The sequence below is a fragment of the Pagrus major genome, chromosome 23 (assembly GCF_040436345.1).
Source record: "Pagrus major chromosome 23, Pma_NU_1.0".
In the NCBI taxonomy this organism is placed as follows: Eukaryota; Metazoa; Chordata; class Actinopteri; order Spariformes; family Sparidae; genus Pagrus; species Pagrus major.
This window is the reverse complement of record NC_133237.1, coordinates 23,490,997-23,518,003: the sequence shown is the minus strand read 5'-3', so window position 1 is coordinate 23,518,003 and position 27,007 is coordinate 23,490,997. Positions and strand designations below refer to the sequence as shown.

Below are 27,007 nucleotides of genomic sequence, written 5' to 3'. Positions count from 1 at the left end.
TCATGTGATGCGGCACTCTTGAGATTTCTGTTTTCCAGTGGGGATGGTGCTACTGGAAAAACACTTCACAAACAATTGGAAAGAAACTGTCCTGAGTCTCTATAATTATAAGCAAACAATTAACATTTTCTCCCAATTTAATTTCCATTTTTCCTTTATGCATAGATAACATAGTATAGTACATTCACACTATTCTTTTTGTATATGCTGCAGGCTAGTAATGTGCAGTAAGGTATATAAGTACTTATCTGCAGGTTTTTGACATTGCTGCTGATCTTTAATAGGCAGTAACTCAATTGTTACCAGAGGCTGATATGAACAGTTCCTATCTAAAGAAATCCTTCCTCGACAATGTGACTATCATATGCCTTGCTTTTTCTTTTTTCTTTTTTCTTTTGCATGGTGAGCTCAGATGGAGAACAAACGAATAAACATGCATGTTATTTACTTAGCATGCTGATGTTTGATTTAATCTTGTATTTTAATGAAAGACAATGTTTAAAGTTTTTTTTGACTAATATCAGATGCCTAGGGGTGTAAGGGTTGTGGTGGTCTCCAAGTGTCAACACTAACTATGGTCTGAACTGGTTTGTCAGAATATATTTGTATTAATGCCTTTGTAGTAGCCTTTTTAGTGGCCACTTATGATTTATTTCTCCAAAAACAAGCAAGCAAACATAAAGAAGTCATGGTTCCTGCATGCTTCTCTTCCTATGGTAAAAAAAAAAAAAAAAAAAAAGGGGGGGGGACACATGCCCATCCAGGTGCATGCTGGTCCTATACCTGCTCTTCTACCTGTACAACCTCAGGTGCCCACATAATCACAAAAAATACCACTTGTGCAAAAAATATATGTGCTAAACCAGCTAATAATTAAACTAAACACATAACCCCAAAAGCTATTTCTGTCAGTCTTATCTGGATAATGAAAATATCTAGAATAATCAAATTCTTTACAATACTACATATTATGAGTAAAACAGCAATTTTCATATAGTTGGTGTGAAGGTAATATTTCTATTGACGTTACCTGTCAAAAGGTGCCCCCTCAGGCGTCCACCTGTGTGTGTGCACCAGCAGATAAACCTGTAACAAGTCACACCACACCTCTACCTGCAGTTTGTGGTAGCAGAGGGAGATCCCGCCCTCTTTGCTTATACTCTATTTCTATTGGTCCGCGGGGTGAGTGAGTGATGCCAGTGTGGAGCACCTGGTAGTCAGTCATCGGCGGTGTTCTCAGTGGAGCTGCGTACACTGAACCGACCGCACAGCTATGCGGACGAAGAAGGGCAAAAACGAGGGGAATAGTCCGGTTTACTCTAACAACCCGGCGGGTCGGGGCTTTGCGTGGTCGTGAGGCAACACTTAACTGGGATATCTCTCCAAAACCGCACAGAAAAGGACATCTTACTGACTTGGAAGCAGCTCCGGGGCGGATATTTTCCCGACAAAACCCTCAGCCACAGTCCCAGCCCCGGTCGTGTGGAATAGTCGACTAAAAGAATGATTGCTTGATATTTTTATACTATCTTGTAGCTTTTTTTTTTTTTTTTTTTCCGCCAACACCGCTTCCCATTTTTTACAGACTCGCTATGGTGGACTCCCCTACCATGAAGAAGACTTTTGTGGTCCCAGACATAAAGCCATTGGATCTGTATGACTGTACTAAAGCAAAAATATGCGCAAGTGTCGGATGGCTTTTGGCGAAGTCCTACGGCAGCGCAGGTAGGTTGTGGTTGAGGCTGCAGGCCTGGTGAGTTAGAATAATGTTCAGAGAGGTCGTATGAAGACCACCAACATTTTGTCGTCAGGCAGTATGTTTATATTTTGTTCAGCAGTGTAGCGAAAAGCACATGCATGTAGGGGAACTACAGTGTGTGTATAGCTCAGCGATTTCCAGCACAAAGAGACGCATATGAAAGGGGGACCACGCACGGTATGCATTTTTTGACACATGTCATTTGTTCTCACTCAATGTGTGGTCACATTTTCTAGGTATGTGTGTGTCACAGAGACAGGCCTCCTCCCTAGGCCTTATCACGCTAACCCATTTTGTCGTATTTTCCAGCCGCCAGGCTTCAGACACAAATTGCAGGCTGCTGGATATGTTTTTAATCCGGTTACACAGGCATGGCACATGGGGCGTAGATGGTTTTCAGAACCATTCTTCGCCATTGGTGATGACAGCCCCCCTAGTAGCCTATGTGAATACCACTTTCTTCCGTAATTCATAATCAGGATCAAATAGCTGCGTGTAATATCTCATTGTGTACTGAGTAGAAAGACTGTAATGCCATCTCAATTTGTCAGGGGGTTTCTTCTATTAACCTTAGTCAACAAACCTCAGGATGCGCTTGTGAGAAACCATCCCCTACGATGCAAAGTACACCCACCAAGACAATGATTTTGTTGCATAGACACCGGTCCGTATCATGAGACATGGTTTTGCCTTCAGGTTTCCTGGGACAAGAACAGCGCCAGCTCCGACCCTGAGGTGATAACAAGTCTCGTCTTTGTTTTAAAGTCCTATCTGCTAAAGATTAGATCTCACAATGAAGACATCAAAACAGTCCTGTTTGAGAAAGTCTTCATGACGTGCTCCCTTTCATTTCATTTTAACTGTATTTTAGATTAAACACAGCAGTCTAATGATAGGGCACTGTTTTCAATGAAATACTGGTACATTTACCTAAATAACACAAGGCCAAAAACACACATCCTGATTCCTGTGATGTGCATGTAAATACATACTCAGAGGTTAATGGTCAAGGTTTTAACTTCCAGACTTCACTCAGTTTCAGCTGGAAAGAGGAGGGGGGTTGAACTCTATTTTACTTCAACATGACTTGCATGTTACACAATCCCAGGCAGGCTCTGGGTCCAGGACTTCAGGCTGCTACAGCCTCTGTGTTCTCTGTTTAGCACCTCAACCACGCCCTCTGGTCAAAGTCACTCTCCAAGCCAAGCTACAGGAATACCAGTACCAAGACTGTGTTGATGTGTATAGTTTTTTGTCTAATCAGCTGAGTGGCCTTACTGATAGTTTTCTGCCAAGTCAAGGTGACATCACCATTCCCTTCCCCAAATCTCTGCTGGGTGGAACAACAGCTAGCACAGCATGAGCCAGACCGGGTCATCTGGTCCTCTGTTCTTCCAGGTCAATTAACCCTAATGATAACAATAGGCAACATTTTTAATCTCTGAGTCGCTGCGATACAGAATGGACTTTCACATGGACTACACACTGTATACGTCTCAGGTCCTTATTTAGATACAGGAATGATTAAAGGTTAGGCAGTAGCTTTCAATGAGCACTGACGGGCCTAATGACATAGACAAACTAAATCAAAACAAGATCTCAAGTCGAATAGCGGCAACCCTAAAATGAATCCATGTGCATCCATGATAATGTAAAAGTTGCTTACTGGCTTGGACTGAAATGCCTATATTAGCATTAAAAAAAAACAAACAGCGAGGAGAACAAGTGCACAGAATACATTTTCAGACAAAGTCCCTACAACATTGTTGCCCTCATCTTCACCACAACTGATCCCAAAGTGTTAAGTTAACCATTTCTTACAGATTAACAATTTACAGCCAAGCTGCCTAAGCCTAACCGTTTGAAACACAACACTAAATCTATGTCATATTCACTAAATGTTCAAGAAATGAGCTGCAGCAATTGTTTTTCTTGTCTCCTTTAGCCAGGAATACACAGAACCAACAGCGTGCATTATGGGTGTTCTGTATAGGCGTTGTTTGATCAGCCCAGTAATTCCTTTCATAATAACATTGTTAAGAACCAGCGTAGAGACTCATTATTACATGGTCTAATAAGACTGGGCAATGTATTGATATTATATCGTGATCATGAATTGGCATACATGTTGTCTTATTCTGGTTTTAAAAGCTGCATTACAGCTCAGTGATGTAATTATCTGAATTAACCATGCTATTCTAATCATACTTGCCTGTACCCACTTAGTCAAAATCAATGTATAATTTAATTTATAAAATGCTTTTGAAGAGATTTCACAATATTGAGGATATTTATTGTTTATCCCAATATAGCCTAAAATATTGCATTTAATTTTTATTGTTTTTATCAAGTTGAGGGACATGTCGTTTGGCAAAGATGTAATTAATGATCAGCCCTTGTTGATGCTTTGTCAGATGACTTGACAGATCATTTGAGGTTGACACAAACTAGTTTGACGATTGGAATGAGACCAGAAGCTCTTGATTACCAGTTTGGGTAGGGAGAAACCTGCTCATACAAACTGACATGTTCATAGGGATGATTTATGTGAAAACTGTCCTTCAGTTTTCTTACTAAGTCCATAATACTAATATGAGTTGTGCGTGTTTGCAGGCAATCCATCTTTAAACAACTTAATTGCCACTTGTGAAACAACTGATGGCCAAACATAAACATCCTGATATTTTTCTAGCAATTAAAAAACAATCCACATGGTACCCTCACGTTTCAAAACTTGTGTTTCCTTAGCATGCTAGCTCCACCTAACTACAAAGCTCTTCCTAAATACTTGAATCCTATTGGAATGATTACTCATCCTCTCCCAATCATTTGTAACTAGGGTGAGTCAACAAGGGACAAGGACCTGAGGAGGATGTTTCCTTGTTATTAATGTTTGCTGAAGAGGTAGGAAGGCCTGTTGATATAACATATGAAACTCTACTGGGAGAAACGCTTTGATACAGTTACTGAGTGGCACAGTCTGTTTCAAGATAACACGATATTTCATAAGAGAAGTCATTTGCAACACCACACAGGCCAGTGTAAGATAAAGAATAATTTACAAAGATCTGGCTGAGAGTGTCTAACTTTAGGAGAGTACTGCAAGGTGGATACAAGACAAATGCATCCGTTGTCACTGTTCATCCAGATTGATCCAGTGTTGTCCCATTAGATTCAACAGGAAATGCTTCTGTGTATGCTGGCCCTTAATGCAATTTAAAGCTACTGTGGTTATGTCATACTCCAGCGCTGTCTGAGGTGATGTGTTACAGGATACATAGGGCTGTTAGGGATGGCATGTTTACGGTAGGTGAATCTATAGGGAGACAGGAGACACCTCATGTGTAGTGCTTGAAGTGTGTTTTTTCCCTTTAAGGACAAACTGTCTAGGGCTTCAATTAATGAGTTTTCTCAATGATTCTATTGATTATTGTCTCAATTAATCCATTAGTTGTTTGATCTATAAAATGTCAGTGAAAACTGTTGATTAGTGTTTCCCAAAGCCCAATATGATGTTCCTAAATGTCTTGTTTTGTCCACATCCCAAAGATATTCAGTTCACTGTCAAGGGAGGAGCAAAGGAACCAGAAAATATTCACATTTAAGAAGCTGGAGTCAGAGAACTTTTACTTTTTTTTCTAAAAAAAGTACTCAAACCATTTAAATGATTATCAGAATAGTTGCAGATTAGTTTAATCATTAGTTCGTTGTTCGATCAAATACATGAGCATTCTTAATTTGCATGCATGTATATTTCTCAGTTTCAGCAGGAACTGAACAGATGAATAGTCAGTTAAGATATTATTAGAAGTGGAACAGCACAGTCTTTACATGTAGTCAGGGTTTCAGGTAATCTCTTCCAGTGTTGTCTGAGACCTCTAAGCTGTAGTGTTTATATTGGCATTAGTATTACACTCAGAACTAGTGGTCACATGTAGCGTAGGGCGTTAACATAGTGCCTCTCACCACTGCTAGATTTTGGGGCAACAGAACAGTACCTGCTTTGTTCTAAAAATGAGAGCGGTTAATCTTCTGTGTTTGATCCTTTCCAGCACATGATGAAGATGGTCATAGTTAAATTTTTAGCATTTAGAAATCATGGCCAACAGCCTTATCAAACACATTTAATGATGAGTTATTCATGTTGTAAAATGTTCCCCAGAAGTGGCATAGTAAGAAAAGTTGTCATAAAACAGGATTTTTGATTGTGCAGGTATGCAGGGGTGCATATCACCTGAGGGTGAAAAGGGCCAATTTTAACTTCCTGCTAGTGTGCTTACCTTGCACACTTCTGCATGTCTAAGGTCTGATGAATTATTTAATTTGTGTCGTGGTTCCTGAAGGGTTCCAGTAAGCCGCCTGGCGGTTTAAATTGTCAGATCCAGCAGGTTTTGCTAAACTGCTGTGCTGTGTTATTAATAGAGAGAACTACTTACTGTTCACTGTTACTGTGACAACCTTCTTGAAATGCAATGCTGATTGTTCCTCTTAAATGTAAAATGAGAAGGGGTGGGTGTTGGGGTCTCGCCTGACCTTGTTTTCCCAAAGGAGCCAGCTTGGTTTAGATGGCAGTTAATTTCAACCAACCTTTGTTTGGATGTGTTCATGTTGCTCTGTGTCCGTTGATTAGTGTCCCGACACGTGTGGCAGTGTCTGTGTCATGACCAGCACACTAGCTCGATCCGTCAATGAAGTAGGACACATGGCTCCTGCTATCAAGCAATGCAGGACAGATAGGAGGACAACACAGCTAAGCGGACTACAGCCATTATGGCAAGCTGCATCAATTCTACTATATTTCTTTAATTGATCATTTTACATAATTTTCTGCTCACCACTGAAATGTTGCTGTGGTCTTTAATATTTTTGTTATGTTAATAACACAACAATGTGACCAGGGCCGTATAAAATAATTTAAAATACGTCACCCAAAGAGGAGCACATGAAGTAATTTGTCCAATCAGCCAAGCCATCTAGTTGGCTACATCAGTCTATTGGTACGTTCATGTAGCGTGGATCTGCTCTTCAGTGAGGCTAAAAAAAGGAGATTGTGGATGCCTTCCAGATCAATCATGGTCTAAAATCGTCAGATCGCCCACTGCTATTTCATCCTACTCAGGAAGGTAAGAGGTCAGGGTCAGCGACCACACAGGCCACCTGCTGGTGGAAGGGATTAAGTCTCTTGGCCAAAATCTCCTCAGTAGATCCCAAATGCTTGCTTGGACCTTTCTATTTGAAGAGCAATCTCCCTGTTCACCCACTATGATAATGCCTTAGTCAGACCAGTAGATAAGCACTGACCCTTTGACTTGTGGAAGTGACAGACAGGTTGTTGCTCCAGCTTATGCAAACACACAAGCTTTTGTTTTTAATCTAAATATTTCCCTGGAGGTCTATTGATGTCAACATTGTGGAGGCATCTCATTCCTTTTTGCTTGGGCTTAGTTGTGCTTGAGACTGCAGACTGGTTGTTATTTTTATTTCCTCCAATTCCTTACAGTTTTTTTTAACATTAGGTGTGTGCTTTATCCAGTGATTCTTGCTATTTTTGATCTGCAGGTAAATGGTTTTAGAAGGATGTGTATGGATGCGCAACATCAAATGTATACTCTTGTTTGTTTCCAGGACGTAATGTGACACATAAAGTCTTCATGGCCTGACTTCTCATAGGCAAATCATTCTCATATCGATGTCTTTCATCTCACTGAGTTGTGGCATTTGCATCCTACTTTGCCTTCTGGGGGAAGTTTTTCTTTTTCTCTTTTTTTTTTTCAACACGTCATCGTAGGAAGACATTTTGCCCTCGTTTAGACATAGGTGTACATTTTGGTTGGTGAGTGACAGTGTTTACAACACTATAGTGAGCATTGTAGTTTTGGCACACAGGAGCATGCAAACAAAATGGACCATGTGGCGTGACATTGTTTGACAACTATCATGGACTGAAAGTGAGAGACAGAGAGCAGAGCATTGTCTAACCTCTAAAGCTGGGCGTTTTGTTTTGTTGTCTAATGTCAGTGGATCCATTACATGACTTTATAATGATACAACAACAGTGACACCTCCCATGTAATAACCCCTTTGTTTCCCTTTAAGGCACAGTCTTAGACGATCATAAGTTTCTCCTTTCTTTTTTCACACAGACTGCTGGTTTTTCAGATTGTCAACTTTTTTCCCACAGGCCCTTTTAAAACAGTGAAAAGCTTATTCTAGTGTGTTTGCACAGAAACACAGGGTATTGAGTTTGCTGCTGGTTTAGACTGGATGCAGAGAAACCAGTTTCACAGGGTGTGTGTCCTGTGTATGTTTTTAGTATAATGTTTGCTGTGATCAGGAAGACCAGTCTGAACAGATTCTTTAACAATCTTCAGCTATAGCCACCAATAGATCCACATGTTGCCTTACTACACCTTGATCTGATTTGTAGCAGAATTTCAGCTGTGTCATTTGCTTTTGATGGTTTTGAGGTTGTAGGTTTTGATCAGGTTGCTGGTTTCTGCTTGTGAGATTTACATCATCTTTGTGAAGACCGGAAGGAGCGGTTTTCACTGAAGCTTTGTACAAAAAATGAGGTTTAAAAGAAGGGAAGAAACGAGTGGCAGAGCATCTTGTAATCTGCAGATGCCAACCTCTTAGCCTATCATGTCCTACTGACCTTGATGCTTGCTCTGCTCTACTCACTCATATGATTATAGCTCTGGGGTATTTACAAGCTGTCTTAATCTGTTACCAAACCTGACAGGAAGCAGGCTTACAAGTCAGCAACAATAGAAAATGCTCAAGATGACCTTTGACTGAAAAAATGTCTCTAATTTCAGAACTTTCACAACATCCTATTTATACAGAACATCTCCATCAACATATTCTTTGTCTGTTAATCTTAATTAATCTGTTGATATTTTCCCAATAATCAGTTGGTTGTTTGGTCTTTAAAATGTCAGAAAATGGTGAAAAATGTTGATCAGTGTTTACCAAAGTCCAAAGATGATGTCCTCAAATATCTTGTTTTGTTCAAAACTCAAAGATATTCCGTTTATAGTCATAGAGGAGTAAAGAAACCAGCAAATATTCACATTTAATACACTGGAATGAAACTTTTTTCCTTCAAAAAATGACTCAAATAGATTAATCCATAATCAAAGTAATTGACGATTAATTTAATAGTAGCACCGCTGCTTCAGGAACATATCTAACTGTGTCTGTATGTTTTGTCTCTTGGTAGAAAATGTCCCTGCAGAGCTGCGTGACCCTTTCTACTGTGACCAGTATGAGCAGGAGCACCTTAAACCGCCAGTCACACGCCTCCTGCAGTCCTCAGAGCTCTACTGCCGCACCTACAGCCTATTACTGGGGGGCATCGGAGCCGAGGCACAGCCCAAAGACAACGCCGCCCTGATGCAGCTACTCACTCAGAGGGGCATAGTCTCCAAAGATCAGGACACACCGGTGACAGATGCAGACCTCCGACATAAACCCATCAAAATGGTAATGTTTTGGTTTGGTTATGGGAATAGTAAACGCATAGGGGATAACCCCACACCAGTCTAGCATGCAGTTTTGTGGGTGGTGGCCTTCTGGAGATGACATAACTGTTGTTTGGTTAGAAACTGCTTTCACCCTAAAGGAGTGAATGTCTCCTCCCGTGAAACCAGATGCTCTGCTATTCAGGAGTCTGTAGAAAGCAGAAGGGGTTGAGGGGGCTTGGTTGTTGGTATAGGCGCTTGTTTATGCTTTGATTCGAGGGATTAAAGGACATCAAAAAGACCCCCACTCTTTCAACCCCACCCCCCCATTCCCCTATGCTGCCCCCAGCTGATCCAAGAGGATGAGTGGATCCAGCTGCGTAGACTAGGGCGGTCATTGTGACATTGGGACGACTACTTTAATTCCAGGGTGTGAGAGGGAGGGAGAGTCTAGGTTCAATAGATGGTCCAGATCAGCTGCAGAACAATGGCTAAACAGTTCTGGTGAAACCTTAGATACTCCATTGAGAGAATACTCTGGGCTGACTCAGTGAGTTAAATCAAGAGAAACTGGTTTGTCCTCTTAGCCCTTGACAATGGATCTCTCTCTCTGTCTGTCGCTCTTTAGCATACACATAACATAGCCCCAAAATACTTGAGCCTGCAAACTTACAGATACCTAATTTTATTTTCAAATTAGGAACCATAAGAGTCTAAAAGGAGAGATGCTGTCCAGTTTACAGCTTTTCTGCTTCAGCTGACACAACAGCTCACTGCAACTCAATTTTGTAGTATTTCTACAAAACCTCCCTTTATGCAGGTTTTTCTAAAAAAAAAATAAAAAAAAATAGGCATTTCCTGAGTAGCCTCGGCGCACATGCATATTCAGGCTGTTTTTTGAGAGCCAAGTCTCCAGGGAGCTGCATGGACGGTGTTGTTGTCAGGTGAAAGCTGTTTGCTCCACTGCTGTTGTTTACTGGCTGCTGCAGCAGGTGCGGCACTGCTTGTGCTCTTGTGATTATGAGCTTAATCGTATGCTTATAAAGGTGTGCATACATTGTGACATTTTCTAAATCAATGTATGTATATCAGTGTATGTGCACCAGCAGTATATGAGAATTTGGATGGTGGTTAATGTGTTATTCTGGTATCTAATATGAAATATCTAATATAAAAAATGAATGTAAATACTGGTGAAGTTGTACTTTGTAACCTGACAGATTGGTTGTTTTGTATAGATAAAGATGAGAGACCCAATCCAGGATGAAAGCTGGTGAGGACAGAGTAGAGAAGGTTCCTTGAATGGGGAATTCTTTTCTGTTTATTATGACGTACTGTTTTGCCTTATCCTGTACTAGCTCTGTTTACACAAGTTATAATCTAACTATGCAAGTCTCTGTCTCTATTTTGATGCTTTGCCATTTGGTGCATTATGGTATAGTGTTTTGCTAAAATCTACAGCCTACAGCATGTCACAAGCACCCTCCTCTTGCACCAAATATGAGGTCATCTAGCCCTCCTATTAGAGGTTTTGTCTTAACCCCACACCTGCTTGCTCTTGTGTCCATATTAACCCTACAGCACCAGAAATAATGGTCTAATGACACAGTAGGTCTCTGTCATACACGATGGCCATGTCAGTTGTGTGTGCACGAATCTGTCTGCTTGCGTGCGTCTCAGTTCTGGGCAATGCTTCCATGCCAGACCATGGATATCTCGGCTGTAAATCCTCGTCATTAAACTCTTATTTTGGCTGTTACTGTTAATGCTGCATTTGCTGTTTGCTGATTTGGTGTATGAGACTTCCAGTCGCTGCTTGGCAGCTCTCTGAGCTTGTCTGCCACTGACTGGCACTGTAGCTACAGTGTGGCAAGCAGAGAAAGTGGGTCATGCTGCAGCAGCATTAGAAGGATGGAGCATCAATGTGGGTCTTGGCCAGTAAACGGCTTTGGAGCAGCAGCAATCTGCTGCAGCGCTGCTGTATATTAAAGCTTCACATATCTGTGTCAAACCAGAGGCTAACATACAGTGCATGTACATAGAAGTATGTTGAGTCATGCTTGTTGCTGACAAATAAACACTACTGCCAAATCATGCACCGTTCGTTACTTTTACTTTGTTGTTAATGCATCACACAATTTACATCTTTTCTGTTTATTGCTGATAATTATGAAATTTGGCTCATGTATAGCTCTAGGGATAGAGCTGGTTGCTGCAGCAGCATTAGTGCAGAGCACCAATGACCTGCTCTATAAAACTACACTGTGCTTTTATCATAGTAGGGCAAAAACAGACAAATCATACTTATCCAAACACATATAAAATTGTACTACATTAATTATTCTCTTGATCAAACTGTACATTGATGATCCATGAAGAAGCTTTCGCTGTTTGTCCCTGCTTCTAGACCTCGACAATTCTTAGTTAGAAAATGGTCTGAGCTGGTCTGCTGAGCTGTCAGGTCTAAACTGAAATAATTCGACCAAATACTGTATGCTCATAAAAGACAGCATGATGTATTTATTTACTATGTCTTAATCTTTTTTTTGTATATTGTCTATAACCTTTGAATTCGGCTAGAAACATGAAGCTCTGAAGGTTAAACTGTGTAACATGCATGTGTGAAATATGTAATATTTATTTAAAAGTAGAATTTTTAGGTATTACTTGCAATTCCAAATGTAGCTCATAATAAGTTGTGTTGTCCTGTAAGCCCATACATTTTGGACTTATTTTTAAACTATGCTTTTCGTATCATAGATATTACAATAGTTTCTACAAAAAAAGGCTTTAAACATCACACATTTAACTACAATTATGTGTTAAATTCAGCACCTAGATAAATATGAATACATCTGCTTTTTCCCTACTGTAAGAACGTGTACAGAGGGTATGAAGTTCTTCAAAACAGACGGTCAGTGGCACTGCTAATACAACCCAAGATAGCATCAGCATCTTTACAGGCCAGGGTTACCCTGAAAGAGGCGCTTTGTTGATGGCACACCCCTCGGTCTCAGTAATGGAGCCACCGGCTACCTCCATCCCCTACGTGCTGTGTATATATATATATACATGTCTCTCTCTGTGTGTTGGTGCCCCACTGGTAACTGTCCTTCTGGTGGTGGCCCAGCCCAGATTAGAGATAATCTGCCTGCAGACTGAACGTCATCATCCACGATTGGATGACACGCCAGAGATGACCACTGACTCACCATGCACCTAACATGTCTCACAACAGCAAAATTATTTGTTTAATTTATTGTTGGTTGAGACAGTTGAATATGATCACAATTATCCATTTCAAACATTCTTTGTTGAATACATAACTGAATACAGAAGTACTATTATTTTTTATGGCTCTCGAGATGGGAGCATTTGTTCCCACAGTGACAAAGCAAGTCATGTAGCCATAATGCAGCTAACCCTCTTCCCGGTCCCCTGTTGGTTTTAGATAGGCACTGACACTTTGTCTTAAATCATACTGCTGTGTTGGCAGGTTTCTGGTCAAGTGAGCATCATTCAGGAGCTTAGTTGGAAATAGAAGTGGCAGACTATCAGAGGCGCTAACCATCATCTTAGACTATTTGTTTAGCTTTGGGCCTTCGCCAATGAGAAGCTAATGTGGAGTAAAATTATCGACCATATGTTAAATGATTTTGGTGTAAAGCTGCTCTAGGTTGGTTTCCTGGTTTAAGTATGCCGTTTCTATACATATCAGTGTTCATATATCCATGTGCTCTGAGAGAACCTCCTGTCTAAAATCCCCTGCTGGGCCCCAGACCTGCCTGATCCCCCTGTTTATCTCCCTCAGTGGGCATCAGGCAGGGTAGGGGGATGGGGTTAAGTCATATTTCAGACATAATCAGATTTTACCCTCATTGTTATCTCACTTAATGATCCGCAAGATGTCTTTGCATTCTTTGTTTGACTCAGTTGTTGACACGATTATGCAAGCAGATTTACCAAATAGAGCCATAACGATTTCATGTTGGCGGGGGTTAATTGATGGAGTATTAATTTTTCCTCTCTCTGTTACATCAGTTTTGAGGGGTGCTAACTGTTTGCTGGCTGGATGTTTCCGAGCAGAGAGCCGGTGCTAAGCCAGGGGCACGGAGCAATGCTGTGGTCAGGCTTGTGCTGAGATGCATTGTGGGTCAGCTGGTTGGTTGTTATGGTGATCTGGCAGGCTATGTGCTGGGTGTTCATGAGTTGCTCCTCTCTCCCCTCTCATTAGGGAGACTTGTGATTTAGCTTAGTGAGCTCTCCTGGGTCTGCAACGGGAAATCCACCCCTTCTTCCCCTTTCATTCTTTCTATCATGAATTACCCTCCACTCTCTCCTCTGAATAACTTCTGTACAGCATGACAACAAGGATGGCCACTTTCACGAGGTCTGTCATTGTATTTGTTCATCTCCTCTCATTGTGTCTCAGTCATCCTGTCTCCTTTCACACTGTGACAACAGCTCCAATCTATGATTACTCTTTGTAGCTGAATGCAGAAATATGTTAGTACCTTAAATCACTCGTATTTTCTTATGGAGTGAAACATGGCTACTGACAAATTTATATATACACTCTGTGTCCGCTTTACTCAAATTTAATGCAAACCAATCCAACAGTTCAGCCATAAATTCTGCCTTTACAAAGATAGTTATGCTTAACTTTTATTGACACTGTCATAGCAGTATTAATTTAACCATTGTTCTCTCAGATTGAGGTCCTGGTTTGCAGTGATGGTTAACCAGACTGCATTATATTGGGAGACACTTATATGATGTTTTTCCTACCCCACTGACAAATATAATATTTGAAACACATTTCAATATAATGCCGTTCAGTAAAACACCACCACAAACAACGACCTCAGTTAGTTGAATTAACACCTTCTATACAGTTTAAGTAAAAACTGCCCATTATAAGTAGCCTGATATGCCACATGGTTTGTTACACAGAACCATCTGTGAAAAAGAGCAGATCATTCGGAAAAAATTTGGCACGTGATTGGACAAACCATCTGTCTATCACCGTCGATCACAACCGGACTTCAACCAATCAGATCAACATTAGGAGAGCGCAAACGACAGAGCCTGTTGGTAAATCACACTCTTGACGAAGCCAGTTGAAAGAGAGCAACACCATGTTTATCATCGAGAAAAGTTTTCAGTGCTGTTTTTTGCTCTTGTTTCTCCACAATTCTGATATAACTGATGCTATAGCAGTGTCTGCGCTAACCTCTCTAGGAGCCGCCATTGTTGTTGTCAAACAAACAATCACGTCTCTCACTGGTCATCACATCTAAACCACGCTTGTAGCTGCCAGTTCCACTGTGTGTTTGGCGACAAGCACATACTTTGAAGCCTGGCAAGAAGGATTTGTGAAATCACATGATCACTAGCTCTCACAAATCTAGCTGCCTTGCAAGGTGACATTATAAGCTTCATAAAGGTAGAATGTGCGGCAAAGCTGCTGGACTGAGTTGCATTTGTTGTGTAGGTGTACCTTTAATTCGTGGCCAGGGAGTGTATACTACAATATGGAAAATGCACATAAAAATAATTCAGTTAATGTCCGAAACAATGAATTCTGTTTTGGGCAACAGAATTTTGCAGATACAGTGTATTCGTATCATCATAGTATAGAAGTTGACATATAGTGTAATTGAATTTGTGCCCAGGCCTTCTGTGTTCCAGTTATCCCTGCTCTGAATCAGTCAGATTGTGGCTCGCCCTGAGACTCCCTCGTCCCTATTATGGGGCCATTTGTCCCCTTCTGTACTGCAGACATTTTCATTGAACAGACAAGTCATGTCACAGACGCACAAGCTGCAGCCCTAGTCTTGGCACCAGTGCTGGGAGGGCAGGCCTGCCAGGGCCACACAGCTCCCAGTGACTGACTGCAGCACATCCACAGATATTGGCCCAATGCTATCTGACAAGGCTTTGCTGGCATAGCCCACCCTGCCCGCCCCAGCACTGGGTCTGCCCAGGTCAGCACTTTACATCAGGGTTGAGTAGGCAGACATGCAGACAGGGCTCATGCACGCAGCTGGACTGCCACCAGCCTCCATCTGGGACAACGTAAGAGGTTAGAGTAGGAATGTCTGGCCCCTAAAGTGGAATTTGTAAGTAGTAAAAGGGAACAGGCACTGATTTGCACAGATTAGGCTCAAAACTGAAGATTGACATTGAAGGAGTGGCCCCATGACAAGAATGTGTTGTTTGCAACCTGTCTGCCTGCTCTGTTGGTCAGAATTAATTATTATAACAAGGAGCTTGTTGCTGTTAGGAGGAGAGAGGGGCTCCAGTACTGCTGTTGGATGGCAACTTAAAGTGATACAGATAGAGGAGACAGAGAAAGAGAGAGATCCTACATTCATTACATTAACTAGAGTAGGAAGGAAGAGTTGTGAATAACTAACAGTGTCATGTCTTGTCTAATCAGTCTAATCATTGTTAGAAAAGCCTATGGTCCTGTTGAGTTCCCGTTGAGAGCTTTATTTACCAGCTACTGTGATCATCTTCAATATTACAAAAAGAAAAATTAAACTAGTCAACAGGACAGGAGTGCTTGATTTATCATGAATAAACTCTACAATTGATTTGTTATTTGCCAATCATCAAAAAAATTAAAAACACATGAATAATTTACACAACACAGAGTTCATGACATGTTAAGTACTGTTTGTTGCAGCCCCATGGCACAAACTGAGCACAACTTCTAATGAGCTAACAGGTTTATAGAATTAAGGCGCTCTCTCTGACTGAGCTGATAATGTTGTCGGTGCATTTTAATGGGCTCTAGCCATTAGAAAGGGCTCTGTAATGGCCTCTCAAGTATAAGGAAATACACTTGTGACTGTTGGGTACAAATGCTTGGGAATGTCTAACATATCTGAAGTAGACAATGTCTGACAAAAACATGTTCATAAACCTAAACTGCAGTAAAGACCTGGAGCACCTGTTTCTTACAGAGAATGCTGTTCATTGTTTTGCTTCCTGGTGATCTAGTTACACGTCATTTTATCCTGTAGTCTGTTACACATGAGTCATACAGCAATATTTCACTGCGCAATAGGGAAGCATGCTGGAGAGAAGGCAAATAAAGGTAAAGCAGCTTAGGAATGACAGTCCTGGGACACACGTGTTATCATATTACAGGTCCATTGCCTCTTTAATGATTGTACAAACATGGGTCCAAAGTTCACCCACATCTACTGAGGCGAGTTTACTTACTTAAAACTCTTGTCTGTGTTTCTGCTGACTCACAGCTGGCTTCTGGTGACCTCTAGAGGTTGCTGCTGGTAATACTGGTAGTGCTGCTACAGTTAGAGGTGATCTCTGCTCTGCAGTAAGCAGTGCCCTGCTAGAGCAGTAGACAAGTCAGTGCCCAGCATTATTCTGTTAACTGTGATTGATTGATGCTGTCTGGCCTCTCTGGCCCTCACGGTGTATGGTGCTCCCTCTGACAGTTCTTCCTTCTCCTATGTGATTGGTGCAGAGTGCTCACTTGGCAGTGATCGATGCCCTAATGACCGTGGGAGCCATGGAGACGGTGACTGCGGTGAAGACGTGTGGTTCCACCGAGCTACTGGGTGGAGCCTCCAGCTGGGAGGATGCTCTGCTTTATTGGGTTAATATGGTAAGAAAAAGGCCAAACAGAAACGATGCTTGTTTCAAGCACAGGTCTTTTATTGTATCCTGTCAGAAATTACTCATAGTCCAGATGGTTATCTTCTTCAGACCTCTGTTGTAGATGATCCAGTGTCTGTTTAACTGCAGAATAAACGATGCTTTAATTCTTCAAGCCACTATGTCTTAAAAATGCTTAAAAACGCTGAAGAAGGGCTACAACAATTCTTCGAGAATCGACAGAAAAATAATCACCATCTTTTTTTGATAATTAATTGATTGTTAAAGTAATTTTAATGCAAAAAATGGAGCTTCTTTTTAGTCTCTTTAATATGGAGATTTTCTGTTTATATATGTTATTAAACTGATTATTTTTGGGTCATGGACTGACAAAACAAGACATTAACATTCATCACCTTGGATTTTTTTTTTTCTCTTTTCTGACATTTTATAAACAAAACTGTAGAAAATAGATTAATATGGAAAATTACTATCAGATTAATCAATACGAAAAATAATTGTTAGCTGTATCCCTATAGTATAGATCCACAATCTCTCTGTGTTAACTATATTGTCTTCTTGGCATGCTCTCAGTTAAACCAGAAGTTGAAAGAACGTACCGATGGAGCCCAGAATGACACTTCTCAGGCCATAACGGATCCCCAACCTGTTCAACCCTCTGTGAGTATTGCATTACACCTCAAGTGTATTTCTACGCATATCACAAATCATTATAACCAAACACACATTATAATCTTTCTAGGATTATGCACTCAGTGCCATAAAAAAGCACAAGTGCTGTGTTTTAAGCTCACATTGTTCTGCTGCATTTGTAGGCCTTTTACCCATTCGTGCTCTACAAGTACAGCCGGTATTGGTTGACACAATAAAACTAAGTCTAGCATCATCGCTTTGTCAACAAGGTTGTCTTCACAGCCGTCGTCACAACCCTTTCTCCTGTTTGTCTAGTTCTTCCACTGTAGGCTTAATACCTCTCCTTGTACTCCTGTTCTCCATTTCCCTGTCTTTCTCTATTTCCTGTCCCTCCTCCTCTCTGACAGTGTCCTACTCGCTGGTACTGGAAACTTGTTCCTGTAAGTTCCCTCCTTTCCTCTGCTCCCTCCCCCTGTCCCTCCATCCCTCAAGTGTCTTCATCCAATTTATCAGCAATTATCTGATGGTCAGGTGTGTTTTTTTTCTCCATATGCTGGTGTGGGAATGCCAGTGTGCATCGCATCCCAGTTTACATTAAATTGCACGTCACAGCATAAATGTCATAGGGTGGGGCGTGAAAGGCATTGTTTGACACACAAGTGCTGCATGAATCACAGTTGGTACTGAAGCAGGCCTTGAAACTGGCGTGTGCAACCGGTTCCTCTGGTCCTCTGCAACAGAGGTGTGTGTTTTCGTGTGTGACTGGCTATGGGGGTTAACAGAGGCAGGCTTCTAGTCAGCAGGTCCCTGCTGACAGTGGGCTGTTTGTCTATATAATGTGGTTGTACCTGAAACATTTTTTCTCTTGTGTGCCTCCTGAGACCCTCACTTGTCCCACTTTCTCCTGATGGAACCTTCCTTCGTTCAGCTCTGATTAATTCACTCCTTCTGCATCTGCCATTTGTTCAGCTCAACTCTCTCTTGTGCACATTAGCATGACCTTTATTCGTCCTTTCTTCTTACATCCATGCTCCAGTTCTTTTCTTTTTCATTTTCTGTTATGTTTCACAGTTCAAACTGACGTTAGAGTAACCAACTGTGTTTGAGAAACCTTGGCTTTGATGATGATTTTAACATTAACTAATATGTCAAAAGAACCATTAAGGTCACACTGAAATAATTGATTGTCATGTCTGTTATTGTTTTTTTTTTTTTAGCTTCGCTACAGGAAGGATAAAATTCAGTCCAAACAAAAGCCCATTTTTCCATCTGTGAATGAAGTGAAAGACCTCTCCAGTGGTTGTGCTGTTGCTGCAGTCATACATTACTATTGCCCTGGCCTGCTAAGACTTGAAGGTACCAACAAACATTGTAACCACAAACAGCTTTGTAGTACTTACTGTATTTATGTCAGTTTAACACTTTCTCCCTGATTTCTCTATAAGATGTTTGCATGAAGGAGTCCATGTCTGCAGCAGACAGCCTGTACAACCTGCAGTTCATCCGTGAGTTCTGTGACAGCTGTCTGAAGAGCTGCTGTCACTTGGCACTAGAGGACATGCTGTACACACCACAGGAGCTTCAGGTATTTAAATTCTTATTTCCTGATCATTACTCAACTGATTGACACATTAACAAATATATTGAGTACTGTTTTCTTAATGCCTGATTTATTCTGTGCGATTTGTTCAGCTCAACTTGCTGAGCTTCTTAGCAGAGCTGCTGTGCTGGTTTGAAGTACGAAGGCCAGAATTTGTTCAGCCAATAGACACGTTAGGTAAGTCGCATCAAATTTGTGGTCCTGTGTAAAACTGTGTGATCATAATATTGAATATCTGTTATAAAGTCTTATTGGGGGTTTTCTTTTTTGTTAGATGGATCCACACCAGTAACACCAAGTAGTTTGAGTGGTAACAGGTACAGAAGCTCTCTGAATATGATTTTTCTTTTGTACTTGTCTGACATATTTTTGGATGAAACACTTTGAACGTTTGAACTGAAAAGTTGTTTTTCTGCCGTACAGTACCTCCCCATCTATCTTCAAGAAGCCTTTCCTTCCCATTTCCTCTCCTGCGTCAGGTAAGATTACATCATCATTACATCAAGCTACAGTGTTTTGTGTATGTTTCTCTCATTTTGCAATCTGCTTTTCCTATCTCCCTCGATCCTCGTTTGTCTTGCAGTTATGTTTCGTGTTGTATGATAGCCTTGTCTTTTTATTTAGTTGATATTTGAAACTTTATACATATTTTTCCTTTTTATTGGTGTATTGCTTGGTTGTTTTGTGCATCCCTGTGTGGTGTGCATGCCTTTACGTGTCTGTGTGTGTGTCCCATTGTACTCAGGATCTTTGACTCAGTCTACCTCAATGTCTCATATAGAAGGTGTTGGAAAGACATGGAGCAAGAAACCTCTCAGGTAGGGTCCATGTATTCAGGACCATCTAAACACTGTCTTTTGAACTTTTTATTGTACTTATTGTGCTTTTCTTTTCTCTTTAGCCGCCCCTTGTCTGCAGTATCCTTCAGCATTCCTTTTGGCCTGGACAGTGATGTGGACATTGTGATGGGCAACCCTGTGATAACCCGCTCTGTGAGCTCAGACCAACTCAACCCAGCAGGCCAAAATCTGACCCGGGTGCCCTACACACCTCCTGAAGACCTCAGCCATTTATTGAGTAAACCCCCTGGCCCCAATGGTCCACAGAGAGCTTCCTGGTCCACCCAGAGTCCCAGTATTCCAAGATTGGCAGAGGAGAACGGCCTTGCAGCAAGTGAAACAGGAGAGCTACCTACCATTGAAGAGGCTCTCCAAATTATTCACAACGAGAGCAAGATGGAGCCTCGTTTACACCCTGATGGTGCTCCTGATGGCTTCTACCTCCACTCTCCTGATGACCCTGCTAGTTCTAGACATAACTTACCTAACTTGGCACCCATCAGCTGCTCTGCCCCTTCACGCTCAGGAATGATGTACCGGCCCACAGGAGAGTCCAGAGAGCCCACACGCACCAGAAACACCTCCGAATGTTCACGAGATGATGACTCAGTCTTGAGAGATGGCAGTGTGGACTCAGATGCATCAGAAGACCTGCCTAAGGCCCAGTCCACTCCGACCACACCAGCTGCTGGTGCACATGCTGCTAAAGGCCATGGCAGAGAGGTGTCTGACAGTGGAGTGAAGATGACCAGCTTTGCAGAACGAAAAAAGAAGCAGATTATGGATTCTCCCAAAGCCAGCAGCCCCACTTCTCCTCAGATGACCTCATGGGCCCAAAAGTCTGAAGAAAGCCCCACCAAGAGCCCACAACTCAATAATGAGATGTCTGAGCTGGGGGTTCGGCTTGAAGAAAAACGCAAGGCTATTGAAGCCCAGAAGAAACGCATTGAGGCCATTTTTGCAAAGCACCGGCAAAGATTGGGAAAGAGTGCCTTTCTGCAGTTAAAGAAGGAGCAGCGGGAGGACGAAGGTGGAGGAGAAGGAGGCGATGGCCAGGTCAGCACGTCATCCACAGAAGAAGACCTCTCTCGCTTGACACTGGAAGAAAGGCTAGCTAGAATGGAGGAGGAAGAGCAGCAGGAACAAGATGAACAGCACCTCCCAGTGGAGGATGAGGCTAATGTCAAAGAAGGACTTCAGCCCAACAAGCAGGTACTGACCTCCAAAGAAAAGGCAGGTAAACCAGGAGGGAAGGGCGCGGGGACACCTGGTGAGAAAATGGTAGCTCCCCTAGGGGACTATAACAATGCTGTATCTAAGCTGACTGCAGCGCTCAGCTCCCTGCAGAGTGACATGCAACGGCTGACTGAGCAGCAGAACCAGCTAGTCAAGAAGAAATCTACACCTTCCACCAACAACTCATGGGTTATTCCAGCCAGCCCTAAAACCTCCACCCCAGCCCCTGCCCCTGCACGGCTGTCGCGAGAATCCACCCGAGATTTAAATTCAGCCTACTCCTCTCCCTCTCCATCCCGCAGAATCACAAACCACACCACTCCTCCTAAATCTCCTCATGTCCATCGTAGAGCCCAATCTGCGCCCCCTAAAAGCCCTAAACACCACCAACAAAGTCGTACCTTGGACAATAAGGTCCCTACCCTATCGAGGGTCATCGCTCCACCTCAAAACGTGGACCGCATTCCTCACCTTCGTCGTGTAAATCCGTGGCAATCCCAAGTCCAGACATCGTCCTCTTTCTCCATTGGTGACTCTGACAGCTTAGATGTGTTGCGTTCATCTGGACCAACTCCTGTCCCCACTCCCACACTGACCCCTGTACCCACTCCTACCCCGACTCCCCGTCCTCCTGCAGATGACGCCCTGTCAGAGGTAGGCTCCAATGATGATCATAGTATATTTAGCATGGACCTGGAGGCCGGGCCATCGCATGGCCCTTTGGCTAAAAAGGAAGGACTTGTAAGTGGGGGCTGCAGCTCTGGTGCCCCATCAGAGTGCTCCTTTGAGAGTGATGCCCCTTCGACAATGATGAATGGCAAACGAGGTAGCCTGATAGAGATCTCGCTAGCGTCTCTGCGTGGAGATGGGGACGAGGATGACCAAGTACCTGATGCTTTCTCAGACTCGATGAGTGACCGGACTGAGCCAGAAACGAAAGGAGGAGTTGGATTCTTTTTCAAGGTAGGTGACTGAATTTTGTGTGTGCCATTCTATAAATGCTGTTTTTGTGTTGTTGATGCATTCAGGACTCTTTGCTTCTGTCTTCATTATTAGGATGACACTGAGCGACCGGAGGATGAGATGGCCCAACGAAGAGCAGCTTTGCTGGAGAAACAGCAGAAGAGAGCAGAAGAGATGAAAAGACGCAAACTTGAGCAGGAAAAAGAAAAAGAATCAAAGTGAGAACCTTATTTATTCAAGTGCCGGCATTCATAACCAAATAAACGCAGCAGCAACAGTAGCTGTCCTGCATTAAAATCGTTGAGGTTTGAAGTTTGAAGAAGACTGTAGTCAGGTATCTACAGCATATACCTTATTACGATTAGGACTGATTGATTTGTTGTCCTTTGTTTAGTGAATTAGAGTAATTGTTGATATTACTTGTCTGATACATAAGTCTCAAGTTTCTATGATTGGTTTTGCAATGTCACATTGAAAGTTTTACACATTATGGTCCTGTACTTTAGCAAGCCTCAGTGGATGATCATCGAGGGCTGGGGGAATAAGAGTGAGGACAGACCCCAAACCCCAGGCACCCCTCCAGCATCCCGTACCCCACCTGTAGAGGGGACTCCCCAGCGCAGAGGTGACTTTACTAGGCAGGAGTATGAGAGGAGACATCAGCTGAAGATCATGGAGGACTTGGACAAGGTGCTGAGGCAGAAACCCACCACGGTCCGAGGTGTCAAGAAGCAGAGACCCAAGACTGTGTTCAGAGATGACTCTGTCCTCTCTCATAGCCCTGTCAAGGGTTTCATGGGTAAATAGTTCTGCTGTTTGCACTAGTCTGAGTCATTCTCCTTCCTATTCTCACATATATTTGGTTTCTCAGTATAATTTAATTTTCTGTCCCTTTTTCTCCTTCTAGGCACCAGGCTGAACAAGGTGTACTCCCACTCAACCATGAACCTGTCCTCTATGGCTAATGACTCTGGAGGCTTGACTGTCAGGAAGTCTCCCAGGTAACCTGCACCGTGACGGTGGCTTGGTTTTTGTGAATAAATGCTTTGAAATTGGGAGGCACGGGATTTGGCATAAAACAGTGCTGAGATTATTTTAAGCCCCAGGGACCTTAAAAACATTTAAATCAAAGATTGATCAAAATGAGCTTTCAATTTCGATCATAGAAATCAAAAGCTGGATCTGCGATTCTCTTCAGTATATTTTTTCCTCTCGACAATCAACTGTCTTGTACTGGAGGTAACTTCGACAGTGTTAGTGATATTGGGTTTTCTTCTCCGGAGATCTGTTATTGATTTGTTTGAGAAGAGGATTTACTCATGGGAAAGAGCTAATGACACTGCCAGAGATTGTTTATTGATTTGTTTGGGAAGAGAAGTTACTCTGGACAGATTTGAGAAACCAAAGTTTGTAACAAACTGAAATTCTATCTTCTATTGTTTAATGTTGAATCTGAATAGTGTTATTTTTTTTATTAAACTGAATTCTTAAATTTTTTGTCAGTATTATTTGATCCTAACCCTAACTTGCAAAAGTCACTGGGATAAAGTCATGGTGTTAACTTCCCACTGTCTTTTGAAAGGATTTGAAACCTAGCCTAAATAACCATTCAGGGCATAAAACCAATGATCTATTGATCTTTACAAATCCAGATGAGAGAGTCTTAATAATGGTATAGATTAGTGCTTAAAAATCGAAAGTTAATGCATTTCCTATAATAAAGTCGACTTGTGCAATATATTAGTATAATATATTGCACAAGTCGACTTTATCATACTCTTGTAGGATTATGTCCACATTTTAAGTGATCATCTTTAAAAATGTGTCTGTAGATTTCTTTCCCCAAAATATTATCTGAACACTGACATCAATATTTTTAATATGTCTGTACATCTACAGGTCTTGTGCAAATAAGGTGCATGTAACATATAACATGGACATGCAGCCTCTCTAGTCTCTAGTCTCAAGTCTCTAACTGACTTTCTTCACTCCTTTTATTTTCGTCCTCTAGTCGTTCACACTCTCCCTCCCGGCTAATGTCACCAAGACGACTGAGTGGTCAGAATGGAGAGAAGGACTGGGAGAATGGATCCACTATTTCCTCCCCTGCCTCAATCCCAGAATATACAGGTCAATGACACATTCCTAACTGGGACATTATAAAACGTGTTATTTTGTTGTGTTACTGACATTTGAAATGTTGTGTCTTGCAGGACCAAAGCTGTACAAGGAGCCTAGCTTTAAGTCCAACAAGTTCATCATTCATAATGCTATCACTCGCTGCTGCTTGGCCGGCAAGGTCAATGAACCACAGAAAAACAAGATTGTAGAGGTACGCTATGTCCACAAAGAGGTCCTCACTTACTAGGCTAAAAGTGAATCAGATTTCCGTCTGCAGCTTCTCTAATCGTGTGGGTTTGTTTTTTTTCCTGTTTCTTTCTCCCTCTTTAGGAAATGGAGAAGAGTTCGGCCAACCACTTTCTCATCCTCTTCAGAGATCACAGCTGCCAGTTCAGAGCAGTTTACACCATGAACCCTGAAACTGAGGAAATGGTACGGCTCACTGGTATTGGCCCTCGGATCATAGCACCTGAGATGGTTGAGTCCATTTACAAGTACAGCTCTGACCGCAAGCAGTTCACTGTCATCCCGTCCAAAACCATGTCCATGAGTGTTGACGCCTTCACCATCCCCGGTCACTTTTGGCAAAAGCGCCCAGGAACTCCTAAGAAGCTTGGCACCCCCAAATAAGACATACCCAGGATGGGTGTTAAAATTCAGGGAACCAACTCCCAATTTGACTCCTATTGTCCTCTATTGTGGCCAGTGAGGCACTTGAGTTTGTTTATTACCCAGTTAGACTAGCAGTGGACAGCATGACTGATCAGGCTTTTGGCCAGCTACCAACCTGGACCCCGAGAACAATCCAGTCAACTCTACTTGCCAAGAGAAAGGGCCAATCACTCACTCATTCAGCCAATGTAGTTACAATAGTTTCTCTCGTGAGAGCTTCTGATTGGCTCTGCCTGGTCAACCTAGATTGTAAAATGTAATGCGACTGATTCTGTCGGGATGAAGAACTCTCTTTACCTTGCACCCTGCCTCCTCATGCCTTGCCTTACCCTGCCCCTGGAGTCATTTTTGCGACTCTTAGGTAAGAAAAAGAGGGGACAGCCACACTGCCTTTGCCCACACAACAGTATTTTGGGCCAGAGTAGTTCCCGCCCCTCTCATTTCTGCTTGCTTTTCCTTTTGCTGCCTTTTCTTCTTCTTCCAGGGCTCAATCTCTCTCCAGTCTACTGAGATAAGTGGCTCAGCTCTCAGTTCTAATAGGAGATCTCAGCTGAAAATTAATAGCAGGTAACACTGCTCTCATATGAATGTAGGACACACACTATCCACTCATTCCATTCAGGGGTGTTTTCACTGGTTGGTCAGAACCAGAACATAGTGGGTGATTCCTCTGTGGGCTGCACTGGTGGTGGCTACTGTGGTTGTCGATGCACTTGCACACCTAGAAACTGCCTGTGCCCCCACAGTTTGTGCGTTCCACTCCATTCCTACTCTCCTTCAGCTGTAGACATCTGGATGTTTTTTTTTATACTATTTTGACATGTTTTTGCTGGACAAATTGCTTCAGCCTTTCTGAGCTGAAAGAAGAATGAAATTCATGTGACTTTTTCCTCTTAACTGGCTTTCTCATTTTCAACATGTGATGAATTGAAATGTTATCTGAGCTTATCTTGAAAAACAATACTGGAAACATGAAGGAGGGCTTTATCACGTTTATCATTACTTGGATACAGCTCTGTGTGAAAATGATAATCAATGCTGATTTAATATATACTGAATGCTGATTACTTTGATTTTTTTTTTTTTTGACAATGATTTGTAAAAAGTAAGTTGACCTTTGTAAGCTACGAATAAGCTAGCCTGCTGCTTAAGCATTAGTGACAAGTATGTTTGGGATGAGAATGAGTGAATGAGAATGAAAAGAAATTGTCAAACAGCTGAAAATTGCTGAAACCTTTTGTCGAGGGATTAATAAATCCTTTAGGTCACTAGGAGTCTGTTTCATATATGATTCCCTGTTTGTGTGCCCTGGCATATAAACAGTTTCCTAATGAAGGATCATTCCGGACTGTAGCAGCCCTCATCTACCCCACACAGTCTCTAGAGACTCCTTCATGCATATCTGGGGGAATGTAAAACTCTGAGCTGTTTTTTTTCAGTGTGTCCACGCTATTAGCTAAAACACTTGACCCTGCAATTGCTTGTGATCAGGTCAATATCACCACAAAATCTGTGGGAAATTGTCCTACTTCTTTAGCACTACAGCAGCCGCCGTGGCGCAGCTGTTTTCTCTCAAATCACTGACTGCCTCCAACAAATGTGTTGTTTGAATGAGATTCAAAACAGATGTACAAAAAAATGTCAAACAGACTGTCAAGCAGACTTAGACTAGGAATCATGGTAAGATGATTGATTAAAAGTGTGAGTGGAGGAGTGCATATGGAAACAGTGGATGTTTGTATTTATGTCTTTGTAAAAAGAGTAGTATGTGGTAGTTGAACACTATATTTTGATTCTGTGCAATTCATCCCTAGGATCCCCCCATGTCACCCAGAGGTGTATTTATTTGGTTTGCATTAGATGGTGCATTTGATGTTTAGGTTCTACTTATGTTTCTTTTGGTTAAGGTGGTAAATCACTCATTCATTTCATAGAAGTTGTCATAACATTTATGTTGTTTTCTTTCTTTTCTGTTATCAGATCTGTGCCAGCACATTATGTATGTTCATTTCATAAATTGACTATCCTTGGCAACTGGACCAGAAAAATAAAAATCCTTTTTAAATCATCA

The 27,007-nt window shown here is 42.0% G+C and overlaps 1 protein-coding gene across 2 annotated transcripts; it reads left to right on the top strand.

The window, feature by feature from the left end:
- The first annotated feature begins 1,260 nt into the window (after positions 1 to 1,260).
- On the top strand, positions 1,261 to 27,007 carry camsap3 (calmodulin regulated spectrin-associated protein family, member 3). 2 transcript variants are annotated; one of them, XM_073493906.1, is made up of 17 exons: positions 1,261 to 1,725; positions 8,982 to 9,244; positions 16,721 to 16,861; positions 17,446 to 17,532; positions 18,723 to 18,861; positions 18,951 to 19,090; positions 19,198 to 19,282; positions 19,380 to 19,422; positions 19,529 to 19,584; positions 19,887 to 19,923; positions 20,007 to 22,143; positions 22,237 to 22,361; positions 22,650 to 22,942; positions 23,051 to 23,144; positions 24,155 to 24,273; positions 24,357 to 24,475; positions 24,595 to 27,007. In XM_073493906.1, the coding sequence occupies exons 1-17, from the start codon at positions 1,593 to 1,595 to the stop codon at positions 24,892 to 24,894; spliced, it is 4,311 nt and encodes a 1,436-aa protein (XP_073350007.1). In that variant the 5' UTR covers positions 1,261 to 1,592; the 3' UTR covers positions 24,895 to 27,007. The 2 variants fall into 2 exon arrangements, with proteins under 2 accessions (XP_073350007.1, XP_073350006.1); XM_073493905.1 differs by having other exon boundaries at positions 19,851 to 19,923.